Source organism: Balaenoptera physalus, assembly GCF_965194825.1.
Source record: "Balaenoptera physalus genome assembly, chromosome: X".
Lineage (NCBI taxonomy): Eukaryota > Metazoa > Chordata > Mammalia > Artiodactyla > Balaenopteridae > Balaenoptera > Balaenoptera physalus.
This window is the reverse complement of record NC_138903.1, coordinates 72,812,394-72,835,982: the sequence shown is the minus strand read 5'-3', so window position 1 is coordinate 72,835,982 and position 23,589 is coordinate 72,812,394. Positions and strand designations below refer to the sequence as shown.

At 38.1% G+C, this 23,589-nt stretch overlaps 1 protein-coding gene across 16 annotated transcripts in view; it reads left to right on the top strand.

The window, feature by feature from the left end:
- RPS6KA6 (ribosomal protein S6 kinase A6) overlaps positions 1-23,589 on the top strand; it is a 202,711-nt gene that overhangs the window by 67,947 nt on the left and 111,175 nt on the right. For 13 of the 16 annotated variants that reach the window (XR_014258983.1, XM_082447374.1, XM_082447387.1 and 10 more), the window contains one exon: positions 17,577-17,636. Coding sequence is in view for 15 of the 16 variants with exons in the window: in XM_082447387.1 (XP_082303513.1) it covers positions 17,577-17,636 (60 nt within the window). In the remaining variant the exon portion in view is untranslated. Of the gene's footprint in view, positions 1-14,603; positions 14,680-17,555; positions 17,637-23,589 lie in introns of all 16 variants that reach the window. The other 3 variants (XM_082447375.1, XM_082447379.1, XM_082447385.1) reach the window with 2 other exon arrangements.

The following is a 23,589-nucleotide window of genomic DNA, read 5'->3' as shown; positions in this document are numbered from 1 at the left end:
CAAAATATCCAAATCAAGTGCTGAAAATCATTCGCACCAGCTTGGTTATGTGAATCACTTTGATGTTTGGATTCCACGTAAGTTAAGCGAAAAAAACCTTGACCGTATTTCCGCATGCGATTCTCTACTGAAATGTAACAAAAACGTTCTGTGTTTAAAACAAATTGTGATGGGCCATGAAAAGTGGATACTGTACAATAATGTGGAATGGAAGAGATCATGGGGCAAGTGAAATGAACCACCACCAACCACACTAAAGGCCAGTCTTCATCCAAAGAAGGTGATGTTGTGTATATGGTGGGATTGGAAGGGAGTCTTCTATTATGAGCTCCTTCCGGAAAACCAAATCATTAATTCCAACAAATGCTGCTCCCAATTAGGTCAACTGAAAGTAGCACTCAACAAAAAGTGTCCAGAATTAGTCAACAGAAAATGCATAATCTTCCATCAGGATAACGCAAGACCGCATGTTTCTTTGATGACCAGGCAAAATCTGTTACAGCTTGGCTGGGCAGTTCTGATTCATCTGTCATATTCATCAGACATTGCACCTTCGGATTTCCATTTATTTCAGTCTTTACAAAATTCTCTTAATGGAAAAAATTTCAATTCCCTGGAAGACTGTAAAAGGCACCTGGAAGAGTTCTTTGCTCAAAAAGATAAAAAGTTTTGGGAAGATGGAATTATGAAATTGCCTGAAAAATGGCAGAAGGTAGTGGAAGAAAATGGTGAATATGTTTTTCAATAAAGTTCTTGGTGAAAATGAAAAATGTGTCTTTTATTTTTACTTTAAAACTGAAGGAACTTTTTGGCCAACCCAATATATTTTTGCCTCCTTTGTCATAGATAAGGGGACCATAGGTGTGTGGATTTATCTCTGGGCCTTCTATCCTGTTCTATTGATCTATATTTCTGTTTTTGTGCCAGTACCATGCTGTCTTGATTACTGTAGGTTTGTAGTATAGTCTGAAGTCAGGGAGCCTGATTCCTCCAGCTCCATTTTTCTTTCTCAAGATTGCTTTGGTTATTCGGGGTCTTTTGTGTTTCCATACAAATTGTAAAATTTTTTCTTCTAGTTCTGTGAAAAATGCCATTGGTAATTTGATAGGGATTGCCTAGAATCTCCAAAATATACAAGCAGCTCATGCAGCTCAATAACAAAAAAACAAGCAACTCAATCAAAAAAAGGGTAGAAGACCCAAATAGACATTTCTCCAAAGAAGACATATAGATGGCCAACAAACATATGAAAAGATGCTCAACATCACTAATGATTAGAGAAATGCAAATCAAAACTACAATGAGGTATCACCTCACACTGGTCAGAATGGCCATCATCAAACTCTACAAACAGTAAATGCTGGAGAGGATGTGGAGAAAAGGGAACCCTCTTAAACTGTGGGAATGTAAATTGATACAGCCACTATGGAAAACAGTATGGAGGTTCCTTAAAAAACTAAAAATAAAACTACTGTATGACCCAGTAATCCCACTACTGGGCATATACCCTGAGAAAATCATAATTCAAAAAGAGTCATATACCACAATGTTCCTTGCAGCTCTATTTACAATAGCCAGGACATGGAAGCAACCTAAGTGTCCATTGACAGATGAATGGATAAAGAAGATGTGGCACATATATACAATGGAATATTACTCAGCCATAAAAAGAAACAAAATTGAGTTTTTTGTAGTGAGGTGGATGGACCTAGGGACTGTCATACAGAGTGAAGTAAGTCAGAAAGAGAAAAACAAATACTGTATGCTAACACATATATATGGAATCTAAAAAAAAAAGTGGTTCTGAAGAACCTAGGGGCAGGACAGGAATAAAGACAGATGTAGAGAATGGACTTGAGGACATGGGGAGGGGGAAGGGTAAGCTGGGATGAAGTGAGAGAATGGCGTGGACATATATACATTACCAAATGTAAAATAGATAGCTAGTGAGAAGCAGCCGCATAGCACAGGGAGATCGGCTCGGTTCTTTGTGTCCACCTAGAGGGGTGGGATAAGGAGTGTGGGAGGGAGGCGCAAGAGGGAGGAGATATGGGGATATATGTATATGTATAGCTGATTCACTTTTTTATACAGCAGAAACTAACACACCATTGTAAAGCAATTATACTCTAATAAAGATGTTAAAAAAAAAAGACACATGCACCCCAATGTTCATAGCAGCACTATTTACAATAGCCAGGATATGGAAGCAACCTAAATGTCCATCAACAGAGGAATGGATAAATAATATGTGGTACATATACACAATGGAATATTACTCAGCCATAAAGAGGAACGAAATTGGGTCATTTGTAGAGATGTGGATGGACCTAGAGACTGTCATACAGAGTGAAGTAAGTCAGAAAGAGAAAACAAAAAACAAATATTGTATATTAACGCATATATATGGAATCTAGAAAAATGGTAAAGGTGACCTTATTTGCCAGGCAGAAATAGGGACACAGAGGATAAATGTATGGATAGCAAGGGGGAAAGGGATGGAGTGGGAAGAATTGGGATATTGGGATTGACACATATACACTATTGATACTATATATAAAATAGACAACTGATGGGAACATACTGTATAGCACAGGGAACTCTACTTAATGCACTGTGGTGTCCTAAATGGGAGGGAAATCCAGAAAGGAGGGGATATATGTATATGTATGGCTGATTCATTTTGCTGTGCAGTAGAAGCTTTACAACATTGTAAAGCAACTATACTCCAATAAAAATTAATTAAAAAAATAAAGTTATTGTCAACAATATGAAAGAAAAAAGCACAGGTAACCTGAAATAGTAAATACTTCAATGATCATTCATATTTAAATTTGGACTCTGTTTTTATGCTTTGATTTGAACATGGATGTGTTTTATCAGCTAATTTACTTTATAGCAGAGTCTCATATTTGTTTTTAAATACCTGACTAACGGAATAGCTCAGAGGCGGTTCTCTCTTTCCCAGCCCGAGACTCTCTTTTAAAAAGATAACTCTTTCAGGGGAATTCCTGGGCTGTCCAGTGTTAAGAGTCTGCTCTTGTGGTATGGACATATATACACTACCAAATGTAAAATAGCTTTTGGAAAGCAGCTGCATCGCACAGAGATCAGCTCGGTGCTTTGTGACCACCTAGAGGGGTGGTATAGGTAGGGTGGTAGGGAGACGCAAGAGGGAGGGGTTATGGGGATATATGTATACTTATAGCTGATTCACTTTCTTGTACAGTAGAAACTAACACACCATTGTAAAGCAATTATACTCCAATAAAGATGTCTAAAAAAAAAAAAAAGACTCCGCTCTTTCTATCCCTGGTCAGGGAACTAAGATCTCACAAGCCGTGTGGTGCAGGCAAAAAAACCCCCAAAATAATAACTCTTTCAGATCGATTTGAAACACAATTGCCCTTTCTTAAATATTCCCTGAAGCTGTGGCAGTGGTTAGGTGGGTATGTTTGAAAGGACTAACCTATTGGGGTAAAAACAACAGGAATATTGTATAATTAGAAGGCCAGAAAGATCAAAGCAAATCATTTTAATGAATATTGCAGGTGCTATCAAATTATCTATAAGTAGTCTGTTGACTGTAGAATTCAATCTAAAAGATTATAAATATAAAGTCTACTGGGGAAACGGCCATAACTATTAATAAACCTTTGAAAATATTTAGTAGTTTAAAACTCAGGATGCGGCCTTCCCTGGTGGCGCAGTGGTTGAGAATCTGCCTGCTAATGCAGGGGACACGGGTTCGAGCCCTGGTCTGGGAAAATCCCACATGCCACAGAGCAACTAGGCCCGTGAGCCACAACTACTGAGCCTGCGCGTCTGGAGCCTGTGCTCCGCAACAAGAGAGGCCACGATAGTGAGAGGCCCACGCACCACGATGAAGAGTGGCCCCCGCTTGCTGCAACTAGAGAAAGTCCTCACAGAAACGAAGACCCAACACAGCCAAAAATAAATAAATAAATAAATAAATAAATTAAAAAAAAACAAAAACAAAAACTCAGGATGCAAATTAAATCTATGTGGAAAGCAAAACAAAAAGACTTATTTTTGGAAATGCCCAACTAAAAGACTGTTAGTGAAATTGATAAAGTGTGTCATAGTAAAAATATACAAAGATACTTTTCACTTCTCTCCAATTTGTGATTCTTAAAGTAAGGCATCTATGCGTGAATGTATGTACCTTTATGGGTTGATTTGGAAGATTGTTTTCAAGTTGACCAAAAATGATTCTATCATTACTTAAGAGTAATGTTCCCACGATAGTATGTCGAAACTAAATCTATTAAATCAGTAGCATATGACGATGTAGCAGTAAGTTTTGACTCACAGATATATTATTTTGCACACAGGTAGCATTATGTACCTTTGGTGAATTATTAACTAAAATGTTTCATATACTTTTTTCCTGTATTTTCTTTTTGGCAGGAAAACATTCACACATCAGGTATTTATTGAGCACGTGTCAGACACTGTGCCAACTGCTTTAAGAGCATTATATTAATCCTGAAAACAAAATGGGGGTTATCATGATAATATGTTTTGTTGTTGCACAGTGAGGTAAATGTGGGTGTTTGGAAGCTGGATCTGATGTTTCCAGGTAACCTCAGGATTCCCTTGGAACACATGTTCCTAAGGAACTGTTGGGCATTTGGTCTAGTTCTGTTGACCAAACAGGGGAAGGGAACTGTGGATTTGAGTAGATGGACACAATATGCTAGGAGAATAGATGAATTCTAAATAAGACATGGTGGGGGGATACCAGTAAGATTGGAGGTAGCTAAGGTAAGGAGATCTCAGTATTCAGTGAGTAGTCTGGGGCACTGATGATATATCCAACAGTCTGTTTGATTTCCTGAAGTGGCTAGACTTTGGGAAATGTGGACTAAGGGATTATTTTCCCAGGCGTAAGGGGTCTGTATGGATATTAAGAGAGACATTATAACAACATAACTCTAGTGAAATAACTATCCCAAGAAAAGTCAGCCATTTTAATATAAAGGGGAGTAAGGGTGGCTCATTGGCCTTGGTTAATAAAAGATTCCCAAGCTGAACAGATTAATCAGATGGCCAAGAATTGGGGCCAGAGGCTTATTCCCAGCAGAGTTAAAACAAGATCTATGGTTTTCATAGAATTACCATCAACAGAGGATGCCCACTGTATGTAGTAGGGCACAGAACATTAAGAAACCTGTAGCCACAAGGAAGAGTCCCAAAAGTTCAGTTCTCCAGTCCTTCAAAATTAGGGGACCAAAGGGCCAGGGTCACTTTTTCTGAACTGTCATTCTAGGTGTAAACCCATACATGAAAATTTTCACTCTTTGAAAATGTGTCTAATATAAGAAGGAGAATAAGGAGAGTGGTAGGTTGATGCATCACCAGATATTACATAATGAAGGAGATATCACAACTCTATGGTGACCACAATTAGAACAAGGGTAATGAGAGAAATTTCATTGCTGGGGATCATGGAGAGTACTGGCCTGGTCCAGAGTCTTGGAAGAGCCATCTATATCAGGTGTCATCTGTTTCACTTCTGGGTCAATTTCAGCTTTAGGTCTCCAACTGTTTCAGAGGCCCACTCAGGTGGAAACACCTTTTTAAAATGTGAAAAATGAATCCAAGAATCAGTGCTTTTAAGTTTAGCAGCACAGGGGTTGGTTAAAAGTACTATGATAGGGTCCCTTCCATCTGGGCTGTAAGGAGTCCTTTAAAAGATGTCTTTTCCAAAAACATAGTCCCCTGGTTGTAAATTGTGGTGGTCTATACCTTTGTCCCCTGAGAGCACAGTGTGAAAAGGTTTTTCAACCAGGTGCTTATTTTTCTTTAGAGCCGTAATGAGACTTTGACAATAATGTAAAAGGTCTCCCTTGACTAGAAGTGGCTCATACAGTCCTGAGTCATGAATCATGGGTCTTCCAGTGATTACTTCAAATGGTGACAGTTTCTGTTTTCCAAAGGGTATAGATCTTCAGTTTAATAGAACTATGGGTAGCAATTTAAGCCAACGATGGCTGAAGGCCTTAGAGAGTTTTGCCAATTGAGTTTTGATTATGCCATTGGTCTTTCCACTAGACCAGAAGGTTGAAGATGATAGGCACAGCGGAAATGTAATACAGGCCAGATCACAAACAGCATTTAGAATTTTTCCAGTGAAGTGGGTACCTTTATCACTATGTAATTCCAAGGGAATTCCCCAAGTAGGAATAGTCCTTTCCAACAGTATTTTGTCTACTGCAAGGGCAGTTGCTCGTTTGTAAGGAAATGCTTCTAACCAATGGGAATACACGCAAACCATCACCAGAAAATATCTATATCCTTGAGAGTGAGGCAGCTGGATAGAATCCAGTTGCCAGACAGCAAAGGAACCAGGAGGCAAAGGAAAGTGGCCTTGAGAAGTATGAGTAGGTTTTTCTGCGTTGTACTTAGGACAGATCTGACACCTCTGACATATTTCGGTTGCTACTGTGGGAAATGGTTTCGAAAAGTATTGTTTTCCCCAGGCTTTCATTTTATCAGTTCCCCAATGAGTCATTTCATATGTTAATCTTAACATGGTTTCTTGAGTGACTTCAGAAAGAGCAGGGCAACCATTTGGCCCGTACCAAAGCCCAGTATGTTGATCAAATGTGCATCCTTCAGAAACCCACCTCTGTTCCTTAGCTGTAGCATGCAATTGCCCATCTCTGATAATACCCTTTAAATCTTGGTGTCCTTCCAAGTAGTAGGTAACATGGTGTGAATAGAATGACCAACAGGAGGAGTTTCCTTTATGGAGCCTGAATCTTGTAATGCTGCCACCTTAGTGGCTGTATCTGCTCATTGGTCCCCTTTCCTTCCTCAGTGTTGTCTTTGGAACATGCTAGGACCATTATTATTGTCAGTTGTTGTGAGCAAGATTGCATCCAGTAAGGCCTTAACAAAGGGGCCGCTTTAAATTTCATTTCCCCCTGAGGTCAGGAGACCTCTGTGTTTCCAAAGCATTCCAAAGTCATGAGCTACTCCAAAAGCATACCTGCTATCTGTGTAAATGTTAGCGTGTTTGCCAGAGCCCAGAGTGCAGGCATGAGTGAGTGCTTATAGTTCAGCTTGTTGGGCTGAAGAAGTAAAGGGCCAAGCATTAGATTCTCTTAAAGTGAAGGGAATAGTAATAGCATACCCAGTTTTCACATGCCCATCGTCATTTCGTAAGTAGGGGTCATCGGGAAACTAAGAAGCATCGGAGTTGTCTAAAGGTGTTTCTTGTAAATCTGGATGTGGACTAGTCAAAAGATCAGTTGTGGTTATGCAGTCATGTGGGGTCTCATCTGTTGGTGATGGTAAGAGAATAGCAGTATTTAGGGAGTTACAATGCGACAAAGTGACATTTGGTGAGGAAAGCAATAAGATTTCGTAAGATGTCAGTCAGCTAGCAGATTGTGTTGTGTATAGTGTGAGTTCCTGAGTGCCTCAACAGAGTGAGAGACAAACACTTGTAAAGAAGACCCTATAACTGTTCTGTAGTCTGCAGAAGGGCAGCAGTGGCTGCTGTTGCTCAAAGGCAAGGTGGAAGTCCTTGAGTTACGGGTTCCAATTGTTGGCTATAATAGCCGATAGGCATGCTTTTGTCTCCGTGGGGCTGAACGAGCACTCCAAGGGTATTTCCACTAACTTCATAGTAGAAAGGGAAGAGAATAATTAGGGTTTCCTAAAGCAGGGCCTGTGGCCAACTGAGTTTTTAAAGTTTTAAAAGCTGACTCAGCCTCATGATTCTAAACAAGAGGATTGTGTCTCTTGTCCTTTAAAAGGGAATAAAAGGGTTTTGCATAAAAGGAGAAATTGGGAACCCAACTCCTATAATAGCCTGCTAGCCCGGGAAAGCCTCTCAACTGGCATTTGGTGACACGAAGGGGAAACTGTGATATGCCTTGGATGTGTGCAGTATCCAGCATTAGCCCTTGAGGGGTAAACAAATGACTCAAGTATCCTACCTGGGTTTTGTTGACTTAAAGAAAAACACACAACATAAGAGTTGTGAGTTTAAATTTTATTCAAGGACCTTAATGAACACCTTTTTATATGCCCAGGAGACAGCCTCTCCATAGCTCTGAGGGAACTGCTCCACGGAGGTAGGGGAGAAGCCAGTATATATATGATTTTTTAGCTAGAGAATGCGTGCAGGCAAGCATAATGCATCTTCCTAAAAGATTACTGCAAGTCACGAAGAACAGATATCTCAAGTTTGATTTTAGTACTTCTCTATGTATGGGAAGATGCAAGAATCTGGGTTCATTAAAATTATTCCTGAGATATATATCTAACTATTTAAGGGGCCTGCTTGTCCAAAGCACACAGAATCCTGTTATTGTCTTAATTTCCTCTCAGACCATGCTGTTGGTCAGTGACTGCAGTGGGTTGTGACTTAATCCTTGTAGAACTGGGTGGTGAGCAGAAACACTCTTTGATCTTCTTTGTTTATATCTCGAACAAATTGGAACTTAGCCCTTGAGACCTTATGTTCTTTATGTGCTAGCTGAGTGGGAGGTGTAGGCTATCCTTGAGGCTTGCTTTCTCAGTGGGGGAAGCATAACAAAAGGTCATCACCATATTGGAGTAAAGTAGAGCCTCGGGCAAAATATAAATTGGCCAAGTCTTGTCTCAATATCTGTGAAAAATAAGTAGGGCTTTCTGTGTAGCTCTGAGGCATAACGGTCCAAGTAAATTGATGTCCTTCCCACATAAAGGCAAACAGGTACTGACTATCTGGGTGGACAGGAATGCTGAAGAAAGTACTACATAAATCTCTGACTGTAAAGAACTGTGTGTTTAGAGGGATTAACTTGAGAATGGTATGAGGGTTGGGGACCACAGGGCGACACGGTATGACTGTATTGTTTATAGCTTGAAGATCTTGAACAAAATGCCAACCTTGACCATGAGGCTTGTGTACGGGAAGAATTGGTGTGTTGCAGGGACTGGGGCATGGGCTCATTAGGTCCTTCTGGAGGTGTGCCTCTACAGTGAGATAAATTCCTTCCAGGGCCTCAAGCCTGAGAGGGTATCATCTGAGGTGAGGCAAAGGTTTATTAGGGTCTACCTGGATCTTAATTGGTGGTGCTGAATGAATGCATCCTATGTTATTTAAAGAGGTGGACCATAGATAGGAAGAACAGAATTTAGCAAATCCTTGTGATTGGGAGTTGACAAGACAGGAGCAAGGAGGGGATCTCAATATTAGGACTAGAGTTAGAAGTAGACCTTGAGGAGTCAAGGATTTGTAAGTGTATTTCCCCTTTTGGGGAAGAGGAAACATTAGGTTGTAATTTTTCCAGGAGGTCTCAGCCCAAAAGGTGTACATGAGCAGAAGGAGCAAGAAGGAACTGGTGAGTTCCCTAAAGAGAGCTTATCTTGAAAGACAAGGGGGCCACCATTTGTACTTTTTCTGTACTCTGAAGAAGGGGGGCCTTGAGGCTGGTGGGGTTCAAGACAGACAAAGTTGCTCCTGTGTCCATAAGAACAGTAATAGCCTTGGCTCCTATAAAAAGGTCCAGTTCTCCCAATGGGAGTACTGGGAAGACCCCCGACACTTTCCTCAGAGCATCCCTATTCATGAGTGTACAAAAAGGAGGCACTTCTCAAATTTCTCAGAAAGTTCATGAAAAAAGTCAGAGCAAGGGGTCTCGGGCTGCTAATAGAACCTTCTTTTTAACTTTAGGCAATTCTTCCAGTGGCCAGTCTACTTACAATAGTGGTAGGCGCTTGGCTTCTGGAAGGGACCCTTATGGGAACTCTGGTCTTTCCGTTGAAGTGGCCACTGAGCAGCAGCAGCCAGTTGATGCAGTTGCAAATTCATGATTTTAGTGGTCTTACATTTTTTTGTACATTTGATTGTTAGATAGCTGATTAGCCAAATTGACTAGATCAGGAGAGACCACTGTTTCTCAATTTGATTGTACCCATTTCATCAGCAGTCCAAGTTCCTCATCTAGTCCCCAACAAAGATTGAATTAAAGAGGGTTGAATATTGTTTACCCCAGCATGTAGTCTGGAGTTTTCCCAGAATACTAACTTTAGGTATGAATGATAATCATGAACAGTTTTATCAGGTCTTTGTGTAGTAGACTGAATTTTCCCCAGTCAGTGGGGCGTGGAAAAGCGTAAGGAATTGCTTCATGAAGGGCTCGAGCCACCTGAGAAGCTGGTGCCATCACACTGATGTCCTTTCTGTGGATATCATCTAAAGGGTGAAGCCAGCTGGCAGTAGTTTGCAGTGTCTGGCTTGATTTTCTCCAGCTAAGATTCCTTTTAGTTGATACAAGTCAGAGAAGCCTGGATCATAGGTTTATATCACAAGGTTAAATTCTTCTGCAAAGCGGAGGGGGTCCTCAGTGACCTTGGGAAATTCCTTGGCTATGACCCATAATTCTGCAGGGGATGAAGGAAGGCCTGTAGTCTACCAGATAGCAAATGCCATCAGTGTTCAAAGTAGTGACAAAGGGAAAGGTTTTTATGGGAGGGCTGGGAGGTGGGGGTAAAGATTTTGGAGGAGGAATAGGAGAATCAGAAAGATAGAATGGCAGCTCAGCAAGTTTAGGATACATAGGAGCCAAAGGAGAAAGAGGGGAGGAAGAGGGCTCTTGAGCCTTTTCTGGAGTATTTAGATGAGAGCACAGATCTTTATTTGCAGCAGTGAGTTTGGAAACAGTATCCTGAAGTGAAGCAGTTTTAGATTTGCAAACCTTTTGGGTTTCATAAGCTCACTGAGAGGCTTCAATGTGCTAATTGAAATAGGCTTCCCATTCTATTTGTTTAGTTTTGAACCCTTTAGCTCCTAATTGTGCACATAAAAAGACCAATTTTGAAATTTCAGAAGTTCCCCATTGTAGCCAGATGTTATCTCTGGTATACCATTGCCATTCATCTAGGTAAGCACAAGAGGCAGCACCGTACTTTTTGTACAGGTACCCAGCTGGAGTCCCAGATGGGCGAGAATCCTTCCCCAAAACAGTCTTAGACTGTGAACATCCCATTATAGTGCACTCACCAAAAGGGAGCAAGCCCTTAAGCGACTGACCAAACAAAAGACACCCAGAATAAGGGCCTGACTCTCAACCTAGGAGGGAGGTTTGGGACTGAGAGGACTCATTACCCAGATCCAACGCCACTGGGGAGACAACAGAGCACAAGGGGCTCATGCAAGTATCTTGCTCGAATCCACAGCAGCTTTGGAGATGGGAGGAAGACTGCTTTGGATCCCAATTCTGACACCAAAAATGTCAACCAAAAGGACCATGAACTGTAAAGAGGCAAAAAGACAGTTTATTTGAGGTCTTAGAATTGCAATTCGGGGATCACAGATTCTGGAGGAACCCAGAATAGTGTCCCACTGGAAGAAAATAACAGGTTTTTCTATAGGAAAAAGAGGGCAGTTAATATAGGCTTTCATAGGTTGTTTACCAAGAATTTGGATTGGAGGGTAAAATTGTTCTTTACATACAATTGGGTTTTGGAATGCATCTCATTCATTACTAGGGAAAGGTATGTTTTCTTTAGTCCAGAACAAATCCAGTTCTCAGCATTATTCTTTCCTTTTAGCAACACAGGAACTATTCAGCAGTTTTAATTTAGAGCGTTCAGCAAAAGTCCAGCATGAACAGCAAACATGGAGGTCCTCAGGTCACATGTCATTCATTCCTGACATAGTTCTTTTCACAACTCATACCAGCTTTCCCAAAGTAACCTGGATGATATTTGTAAAAGTTGATCCTGTGTTGATGCATGCCACCAGCATTACCCTGGCCTCCTGGGTACTTCCGGTGTTTGCCAGTGCAGTCATGGCTATGGCTCACGTGACCCTTAAGTGTTTGGGTCTTCCTTAGTCTGGATGGCATGTCAGCAGCCAAGATCTGTGATCAGTGATCTTTGATGTTACTGCTACAATTCACTGAAGGCTCAGATGATGGTTAGAAGTTTTTAGCAATAAACTATTTTAAAATTAAGGTATGTACATTGTTTTTTAAGACACAATGCTATTGCATGCTTAATAGACTACAGTATAGTGTAAACATAACTTTTATATGCATTGGGAAACCAAAACATTTGTGTGACTTGCTTTATTGCAATAATCTCTTTATTGTGGTAGTCTGGAATTGAACCTGCGATATTTCTGAGGTATGCCTATATACAGACAAAGACCTTTGTTTTAGGCAGATGTGGACCCACCTCCAAATTTAGATCTGATTTGCTGTAGCTATTTAAATGAAGTGAAAATAATTGAAGAACTCTTGTTTCTAAATCTGTCAGCAGCTAACCTGGAAACATGAAGCTTATTTGAGAGAGAAAATTTTCTTTATATGTGAACTTCTTAAACATTTTTAACATTAGGTACTATATAAATATAGGACTTTTGTCTACTGGGTGGAATTTGGGGATCCTGGAGACTACTTGAAAGTTTATAATACTATCAAATTTGTTGTGAATACTGGTGTCCTATATATGTTTTGTTAATGATTTACATCACCCATACTTCTCACTTACCTTGTACCTTGTTCTTCCTTGCTTGTTTATCTCTCTACTTCTTTCTTCAGTATATCTGTCAACACCAAGTCATGAGCTTCTTGAGTTTGACACTGAGAAACAGATGTATGCTTAATAGTGTTAGCATGGCCAGATTGCAGTCTTTTTACAAAACTCTGTGCACTTATGTGTTCATTTTCCCACACCACCTCCAATTCTAAGGATCTGAAGGGAAAATATTTTTTCTCAGTTTAATTTTCCATGATGAGCTGCTTTTGTCATTAGCAGTAAGAAAATGATAGTTTTGGGGTGACCTATATGATTTTCTGAGATCAGGTGAGTACTTTGACTCAGTTTAGTATTTCTATTTGTCCAGAATCTTATAAAGTGATCTATTTAATTATTTTCTGAGAGGATGAAAATAATTTAAAAGAATTCTCCACTAGGCTCTGATATGAGAGGGTGTTCACTTGGGTTTGAGTATTTGAGTAAATTATTACTGTCTTTATAATTGTTGATAAGCTTTTCAGAATCTTATGTAGGAAATTTTTTCTTCCCTATTTGGCACTTAATTGGCAGAAACAGCCTATCTGCTTGTTTTTTCAAATTATAAATTTTATTTTTGAAATAAAGGTTTATCGTCCCAGAGAATTCTGAAAATGTTTTTGTTTTCATGCAGGTAAAAATGACTTAATTTATAGTAAATATCACTGAATACTGAGGTCCTTTATAGGAATGAATATTCTTAGGCTTCATGCTAAATTAATCATAAGATGGTATGAATTGGAAGTAACCAGTAACTGAGGTAACAGAGGAAAGCAGTATTACCGTTTTCTACGGATAATCCTGAGAGCCATTTTGTAGTAAAATTTCAGTTATCAGTATTCTGTCTTAATATTGGTTTGTGGACTCTCTTGCTGAATGTGCCTTTTCCTATATGCTAGTGATGAATTCATTACCGTGTTTTTTTTTCATCCCGCATAGTCTATATGTGCTTTTGAGTTAAGATGATAAATAATGGTGCTGTTTATTGAAATCGGGAACCCTGGAGGAAAGCAGATTTATGTGTGTGTGGGGGGGAGATCACTAATTTGTTTTTGTATTGGTTATTTTTGAGACATGTGAGATGAGCAAGTGGAAATGTCAAGTAGGCAGTTCGTTATATGGATCAGGAGCTCAGAAGAGTAGTGTCTGAGTAAATGTGAGTCATGTCAGTAAATTAGCTATCTGGAGAAAGAATGAGGAGCGAGATGAGAAGGTGAGCCAAGTCCATTTCCTGAGGATCTACAATGTTTCAAGGATACTGAAAAGAGCAAAGAAATTGGAGTAAAAGAAAATTAAAGTATGGTATCACAAAAATGCAAATAGAAGAGAGTGGTTGGTCAACTGTGACATGCTACAACAAGGTCAAGTAAGATAAGGACATCATTGGTGATGAACCATCATTTATTTGGTTCTTGTTGAGATTTTAGAAGAAAGATGCTAGTAAAGTAGATAATGCAGGGTAAATTACTCTTTAATAAGTTAATTTTAAAATTTACGTACAGTAAAATTCACTCTTTTTTATGTAAGGTTCTGAGCTTGGACAAATACGTAGAGTTGTGTAACCACCACCACAATCAAGGTATAGATTAGTCCCATCATTCCCCCCGCCACCCTCTGCAATTCCCATTGGTGCCTACCCCTGGGCCTAACCTCTGACAACTGCTAATCCCTTCTCCATGCCTTATAGTTTTACCTTTTCCAGAATGTCCTATAAATGGAATCATACAGTATGTAGCCTTTTGAGGCTGATTTTTCCCATTTACTATATAATGTATTTGAGATTCACCCATGTTGTTGAATATATCAATAGATCATTCCTTTTCATTGCTGGATAGTATTCCCCCTTCCTCTCTCCCCTTCCCCTGGAAACCGGTGATATGAATTCTTTCCCTATAGCATTTTTTCAGTGTCATATACATGTAATCATACAATATTTAGCCTTTTGGGTTTGGATTCTTTGTCAGTACAATGCATTTAAAATTTATCCATGTTGTTACAAGTATCAATAATCTTTTCCTTTTTATTGATGAGTAGTATTCTATTCTTTCTCCACGTTGAAGGACATCTGGAATGTTTCCAAAAAAGTTATGAACAAAGCTGCTATACACATTCATGTATAGAGATTTTTGTGTTAACGTAAGTTTCCATTTATCTCAGGTAAATATTCTCCTACTGGTTTCTGACCTCCATGATTTCTCATAAGAAGTCTGCAGTTATTTAAGTTGATGTCTATGTAATGTGTTTTTCTTTCATTACTTTCAAAACTTCTTCCTTTTTTCTTCTGATTTAGAGTAGTTTATTTCAGGTATGTCTTGAGGTGGCTTTCTTTGATTTTATACTTTTTGGGTTTCACTGAGCTTCTTAAAACTGTAAATTTATATTTTTCACCAAATTTGGGAAATTCTCAGCCTTTTTTAAAAAAAAATAGCTTTATTGAAACATAATTCACATACCACATAATTCAGCCATTTAAAATGGACAACCTTGTGTATACTTAGTATACAGTATTCACAAATATGTACAACTATCACCACAGTCAATTTTAGAACTTCTTTGTCACATCAAATATAAAGCTTTTACTATAGTTTTAGCTATCACCCCCATCTCCTCATCCCCCAGCCCTAAGGAACCACTGATTTACTTTCTGTCTCTACAGACTTTCCTCTTAACATTTTATGTGAATTGAATTGCCATTATTTATTTAATTTTTTCTGTATTACTGTTTTCTTTTTCTGTGATGTTAATGATATAGATTTTAGATCTTCTGATATTGTTCCACATGTCTCTAAGACTCTGTTCATTTGCTTTTAATCATTTTCACTCTCTTCTTCATATTGGTTAATTTCTATTGATCTGTTTTCATTTATTATTTCCTCTGCCATCTCCAGTCTTTTATTGAGCCCATCCAGTATTTTAAAAATATTTCATACATTGTAATTTTTAGTTTTAAAGTTATTTACATTTGATTTTTTTATAGTTTCTTTTTCTCTGCCTATAACTTTTAATCTTCCCATTCAAGTGTGTTTATTTTCACCCAAAAGAGCATAGTTATAATAGCTGCTTAAAGTCCTTGTTAGCTGTTTCAACATTGGAGTTGTCCTGGAATTGATACCTGCTGATTTTGATTGTTTCAGCAAGCAGTCTGTGTGGTTAGGTTCAGACTCCCAAGTTTTATCTCTCCCTCTCTGGATGATGGTTCCAATGTTAAATATGTTTTCAGAGTGTTTGGGTCAGCACCCTGCATTTGCCACTTAGTGCCTGTGCTAAGTCAGTGGTTTAGTCTGAGACTTGAGCAGTGATTGATATTGCAGTTCCATTTTCAAAGCCTTTGTTAGACTTCTTTGGTTTTATTCCACACATGTGCAGTTTGCTGTTGAGGCCAGGACTGTGTCTGTTCATACACAGAATTAGGGAATATCCTTTTCCCATTTGATCTCCTCCATGATTTCCTCTACGGATTCTCCAGTTGACATGGACCTTTTATTCTTGTTCCTCTGACCAGAAATTTGAATTTCTCTCATAGTCTTAGCCTTTCATGCTGTTACATAGCTTTGCACTGTTGTGGCTGCCTGTTGGGGTGAAGTGAAGGAGAGAGTGAAAAAAACAACAACAGGGATTACCCCCATACTATTCTTATATGAGCCTCTTTTTCTGGTTCCTCTGACCAGAGAGAGAGGTCTTCTCATGAATGAGGCTTGCCTTGGAGCAGGAATGGCAGTCAAAAAAGGGAAAAAAAGTGGGAAAGAAAGAAAAATTAGGGTTCTCCTTATGCTCACCAGCTCAAAAGTGTGTCTTTTTCTGGTCCTCTGTTTAGAAAGTGGGATTTCTCTTGGAAATTTTGTTCATACAGGCGTTCCATGACTCAGTCTCTCCTTGGGTCAAAATCAAGAGATAAAGGTGAAAAATAAACCCAAGAAACTCACCAGAGTACTAGTTACTATTCAAATTTTGATTTCCCTTCCTAATCTGCTTGCTATTATTTAGTTTTCAGAGTCCTCAGGTAGTTGCTTTTTGTGTTTTGTCCAAAGTTTTTAGTTAATAATCAGAGGAGAGATAGTCTTATTCCATCTTGGCTGTCACCAGAAGCTCTATTTAATTTACTTCTTTCTTCTCTCTTTCTTTTTTAATATTTTAAAAATTTTCTATGGATTCATAAATAGACAGTGGTAAAATTTATTTTTTAGACCATCTTGCTGTTGCTTAATTTTCAAACATCTTAGATCAGTGGTTGGCAGACTTTTTCTGTAAAGGGCCAAATAGTAAATATTTTAGGCTTTACAGGCATAGGTTCTCTGTCAACTGTTCAACTCTGCTGTTGAAGTGAGAAAGCAGCCATAGATAATATGGAAACAAATGGATGTGTCTGTGTTCCAGTAAAATATTATTTATAAAAACAGCGGGCCAGATTTGGCCTATGGGCTACAGCTTGCAGACCCTTGATCTAAGTTCTCTACGCTTACTCCTTCCTGAAGTATTGCTTGAAGAGTATTATTACCCACTAAGCTTTGTATTTTGAAATAATTTTGTTTCCATGGCCATTTATATTTTTCTCCTATAGTTTATTATTTCTTCTGTAGAGTAACTCAAATTTTAATTGAACTGATCGAAAGGAAAGGAATTCACAACAGTGCAATTATATGAAACTCTTCCCATCCTAATTTGCTTTGAATATATCCTCACAATAAATTTCCTCTGTGGTATTTTTCCTGTCTCATAAATATTTGGTTCGGGACAGTCCTAGTGAATGTATACATGTCATATGTTTAGTGTATGTTCATTCACCATAGCAAAGCTCTAAACAATATGAAATGAAATACACAGCTCTGAAATTCAAGGATTTTCAAAGACAATCTGGAAATCATATTAATAATGTTCCTTTTTTAAGTACCTTCTATGTGTCCTTTGTCCTTTTGTGTTTCAGTAAGTGTGGATCTTGTTAAATTGTGAAGGGCAGTGCCTAGGGTTATATTTTTCTTAGTTACTACTCTTGTTCTATTACTCTTGAACTTCAGTTTTTGAACAATATTTTTCAGGTGAATGGTCTTAAAATGGTTGATGAGCCAATGGAAGAGGGAGAAGCAGATTCTTGCCAAGTAAGTACTCATGTTAACTTATTAAGCTACATTTTTAGACTATAAGGAAAGAGAATAATATGAAAGGAGAAAATCTTCTGTCAATTAAATAAATGTATTTAGGTAAGTTAATAAGCAAATCCAATTATTAATAAAATGGCAACAGTTCAAAATATAGGCCAGATTTTCTTGCCAGAAATTCTTATCCATAAAGTTTTTTTTTAACAACTTTATTGGGGCATAATTTGCATGCCATGAAATTTACCCATTTTAAGTGTAATGGATGAAGTTTTTATTACCAGTATATGAGTAACTGGATTATTTAAATATAGAATCCTCTGAATTAAATAAGACTGGCTTCAACTTTAGGGTAGAAAGGAGATCTAACGAGAAAATATTTAACTAAAAGGATAAATTGAGGTCATTTAAAATCTATTTCCTGGCTTTCAAAAAGGACTGCATGTAAATTATTTCAGAAATTTCTAACTGGTTTAAAAGACTGCTTAGCTATTAGGCAGGCCATTCTATGCAAGGCCTGTAATCCTAGTCTCCCGTTTTACAAGGTCTAGTTATACAGAAGAGAGTTCTTAAGATTTTAGGGAGGGTCTGACTAAAGTAGACATCCCCATCGATGTTGTTATTTTGATTATCATTTCTATAGATATTTTCATAGAATTGTAGATTTTGTTTAAACCTGGAAGGAGCCTCAGAGATAGTATTCTATAATACTTTCATTGTATATATAAGTCTACTGAGACCTGTAGAGGTTATTATGATTTATACTAGGCCATAAAACTAACAAGTAGCAGAATCAAGGCTTAATGACCCGGTGTGCCTCATGTTAGGTCAGTTGTGTATTGTGTAGATGCAAAGAAGTGGAAAATAAGGAAAGCACTGTTCTTTTCTTATTTAGCTGTGGATAAAATCATCCTTCATGTGTTTATTTTCCCCCTGAAACCTGTTAAAGTGAATTTTTCTCAGATAGGAACCAGCAGAGAGATTAAAATTGGGTTTGTCCAATACTCTCCCTTGAAATGTCCTATGTAAAAATCAACTTTCTCTGCAGATACTGACGTTGTAACAGTAATCTCAGTTCTGATTAACAAGATGGGACGTAAAATGTTGTCATTTTAGCTTTTGTAATTTACATAATAGCTTTTATGTTAATTTTGAATGTAATTAAATGTAAACTTCTATCAAAATCATCTAGAGCTTTATCTGCAGATCATATGCGCTAAGGCATAGTAATATTTATGTTGCTAGTTTATAAACGATAGAGTGTAAGGAAATACAAAGGCAATGGGGAAGTGTGTATTTCAGTATTAATACATTAACAGGGAAATACCATGCCCCACAGCACAGGAGGAAAAAAAAAATGTGTGTGTGTATGTATGTATGTGTGCATGTGTAGCCAATGTAAACACATAGACATATACATAGGGTTATTGTTAAATATTTACTTTTCTAACTTTAATTAAAAAAATGATGGTACAAATGAACTTATTTACAAAACAGAGTCACAGATGTAGAAAACAAACTTATGGTTACCAAAGGGGAAGGGGGGAGGGATAAATTGGGAGATTGGGATTGACATATACACACTACTATATATAAAATAGATAACTAATAAGAACCTACTGTATAGCACAGGGAACTCTACTCAGTGCTCTGTAATGACCTATATGGGAAAAGAATCTAAAAAGTAGTAGATGTATGTATATGTATAACTGATTCACTTTGCTGTACAGCAGAAACTAACACAGCATTGCAAATCAACTATACTCCAATAAAAGTTAATCTTAAAAAATGAGCCAAGAAGTACAGTTTTAATGGAAAGACAGTAAAAATATAGTGCTCGATGTTAATGTGATTTACATTAGGCAGTCAACTTCAGTGGCTAGAAAGGGGAATCTAAAGTTTTGCAGAATAAGGAACCTAGAATCACTTCCAAGGATTTGATTTAATTTGTGGCCTGAGTTATTGGGACTTAAAGCATTATGTATTTCTGCTGTGTGAGAGTTCAGATATTCATTTTGTGTCAGTTAAATGATCTGGGTGATAAGAAACACTAACCATATAAATTTTATTTTATTTTTTAACTTTTTTGCCTTGCCTTGCCTGGCTCCTGAGTCTAGCCCACAACTGATCACAGGGCCATGGGAATACTTGTTGCTGCGTGGATTGGATTTGACCAAAATCCTGGGTAGAGAACAGGGGAAAAGTGGGTTCCCAAAGGAAATTCTGGGAGCTGTTTTACCAGATGAGAGATGCTCCCTACTCTCTCTGAGTGAGGCAGGACAGAGAAAGCACTGGACTGAGAGGAGGCCTGGGTTCCCATTCTGGTTCTGCTGTGGACTCACTGTGTGACCTTGAACAAGTTACTTATTAACTTCTCTGGGCCTGGCTGTAAAATGAGGGGGTGAGGTGGGATGCTGTCTAAGGGACCTTCCAGCATCAACAACCTTACCACTCGGGGGCCTTTCCCATCTGTTTAGTCCATCTGTTTTCTTGTGCCTCTAGATTCTAGTAGTAAGAATCCTTAGAAAACCCGGTGGGATTTTTGTAGGGACAGTTTCAGAGAGTAGGGCTAAGTTTGGGATCTGTAGCAGGGCTAGAGAGGCTTAATTTTCCACATGAAGGACTGGGTTCATGGGAGAATTTGAGGCCTGAGCAAATGGCCAGGGACTACTAAGATTTAGGGCTTGTCTGCCACTGGGGTTAAACCTCACCCTGTGCCTGGTGTCAGGGCTTAGTGTGTGGCCAGAGTTGGGGTCATTGTGAGCATTGGGGTCATTTATTTTTTTTTTAATTTTCGAATTTTATTTTATTTATTTTTTTATACAGCAGGTCCTTATTACTCATCAATTTTATACACATCAGTGTATACATGTCAATCCCAATCGCCCAATTCATCACAACCCCACCCCCACCCCCCTGCCGCTTTCCCCCTTTGGTGTCCATACGTTTGTTCTCAACATCTGTATCTCAATTTCTGCTCTGCAAACTGCTTCATCTGTACAATTTTTCTAGGTTCCACATATATGTGTTAATATATGATATTTGTTTTTCTCTTTCTGACTTGCTTCACTCTGTATGACAGTCTCTAGATCCATCCACGTCTCAACAAATCACCCAATTTCGTTATTTTTTATGGCTGAGTAATATTCCATTGCATATATGTACCACATCTTCTTTATCCATTTGTCTGTCGATGGGCATTTAGGTTGCTTCCATGACTTGGCTATCGTAAATAGTGCTGCAATGAACATTGGGGTGCATGTGTCTTTTTGAATTATGGTATTCTCTAGGTATATGCCCAGTAGTGGGAATGCTGGATCATATGGTAATTCTATTTTTAGTTTATTAAGGAACCTCCATACTGTTCTCCGTAGTGGCTGTATCAATTTACATTCCCACCAACAGTGCAAGAGGGTTCCCTTTTCTCCACACCCTCTCCAGCATTTACTGTTTGTAGAGTTTGATGATGGCCATTCTGACCAGTGTGAGGTGATACCTCATTGTAGTTTTGATTTGCATTTCTCTAATAATTAGTGATGTTGAGCATCTTTTCATGTGCTTCTTGGCCATCTGTATGTCTTCTTTGGAGAAATATCTATTTACATTTCTGCCCGTTTTTGGATTGAGTTTTTGATTTTTTACTATTGAACTGCATGAGCTGTTTATATATTTTGCAGATTAATCCTTTGTCCGTTCATTCGTTTGCAAATATTTTCTCCCATTCTGAGGGTTGTCTTTTCATCTTGTTTACGGTTTCCTTTGCTGTGCAAAAGCTTTGAAGTTCCATTAGATCCCATTTGTTTATTTTTGTTTTTATTTCCATTACTGTAGGAGGTGGATCAAAAAAGATCTTGCTGTGATTTATGTCAGAGAGTGTTCTTCCTATGTTTTCCTCTAAGAGTTTTATATTGTCTGGTCTTATATTTAGGTCTCTAATCCATTTTGAGTTTATTTTTGTGTATGGTGTTAGGAAGTGTTCTAATTTCATACTTTTACATGTACCTGTCCAGTTTTCCCAGCACCACTTATTGAAGAGACTGTCTTTTCTCCATTGTATATCCTTGCCTCCTTTGTCATAGATTAGTTGACCATAGGTGTGTGGGTTTACCTCTGGCCTTTCTATCTTGTTCCATTGATCTATATTTCTGTTTTTGTGCCAGTACCATATTGTCTTGATTACTGTAGCTTTGTAGTATAGTCTGAAGTCAGGGAATCTGATTCCTCCAGCTCCATTTTTTTCCCTCAAGACTGTTTTGGCTATTCGGGGTCTTCTGTGTCTCCATACAAATTTTAAGATTTTTTGTTCTAGTTCCATAAAAAATGCCTTTGGTAATTTGATAGGAATTGCATTGAATCTGTAGATTTCTTTGGGTAGTATAGTCATTTTCACAATATCGATTCTTCCAATCCAAGAACATGTTATATCTCTCCACCTGTTGGTATCATCTTTAATTTCTTTCATCAGTGTCTTATAGTTTGCTGCATACAGGTCTTTTGTCTCCCTAGGTAGGTTTATTCCTAGGTATTTTATTCTTTTTGTTGCTATGGTAAATGGAAGTGTTTCCTTAATTTCTCTTTCAGATTTTTCATCATTGGTGTATAGGAATGCAAGAGATTTCTGTGCATTAATTTTGTATCCTGCAACTTTACCAAATTCATTGATTAGCTCTAGGAGTTTTCTGGTGGCAGTTTTAGGATTCTCTATGTATAGTATCATGTCATCTGCAAACAGTGACAGTTTTACTTCTTCTTTTCCAATTTGTATTCCTTTTATTTCTTTTTCTTCTCTGATTGCCGTGGCTAGGACTTCCAAAACTATGTTGAATAATAGTGACGAGAGTGGACATCCTTGTCTTGTTCCTGATCTTAGAGGAAATGCTTTCAGTTTTTCACCACTGAGAATGATGTTTGCTGTGGGTTTTTCCTATATGGCCTTTAATATGTTGAGTTAGGTTCCCTCTATGCCACTTTCTGTAGAGTTTTTATCATAAACGTGTGTTGAATTTTGTCAAAAGCTTTTTCTGCATCTATTGAAATGATCATATGGTTTTTATTCTTCAATTTGTTAATATGGTTTATCACATTGATTGATTTACATATACTGAGGAATCCTTGCATCCCTGGGATAAATCCCACTTGATCATGGTGTATGATCCTTTTAATGTGTTGTTGGAATCTGTCTGCTAGTATTTTGTTGAGGATTTTTGCATCTATATTCATCAGTGATATTGGTCTGTAATATTCTTTTTTTGTAGTATCTTTGTCTGGTTTGGTATCAGGGTGATGATGGCCTCATAGAATGAGTATGGGAGTGTTCCTTCCTCTGCAGTTTTTTGGAAGAGTTTGAGAAGGATGGGTGTTAGCTCTTGTCTAATTGTTTGATAGAATTCACCTGTGAAGCCATCTGGTCCTGGACTTCTGTTTGTTGGAAGACTTTTAATCACAGTTTCAATTTCATTACTTGTGATTGGTCTGTTCATATTTTCTATTTCTTCCTGGTTCAGTCTTGGAAAGTTGCATCTTTGTAAGAATTTGTCCATTTCTTCCAGGTTGTCCATTTTATTGGCATAGAGTTGCTTGTAGTAGTCTCTTAGGATGCTTTGTATTTCTGCGGTGTCTGTTGTAACTTCTCCTTTTTCATTTTTAAATTTATTGATTTGAGTCCTCTCCCTCTTTTTCTTGATGAGTCTGGCTAATGGTTTATCAATTTGGTTTATCTTCTCAAAGAACAAGCTTTTAGTTTTATTGATCTTTGCTATTGTTTTATTTGTTTCCATTTCATTTATTTCTGCTGTGATCTCTATGATTTCTTTCTTTCTGCTAACTTTGGGTTTTGTTTGTTCTTCTTTCTCTAGTTCCTTTAGGTGTAAGGTTAGATTGTTTGAGATTTTTCTTGTTTCCTGGGGTAGGCTTGTATAGCTATAAACTTCCCTCTTAGAACTGCTTTTGCTGCATC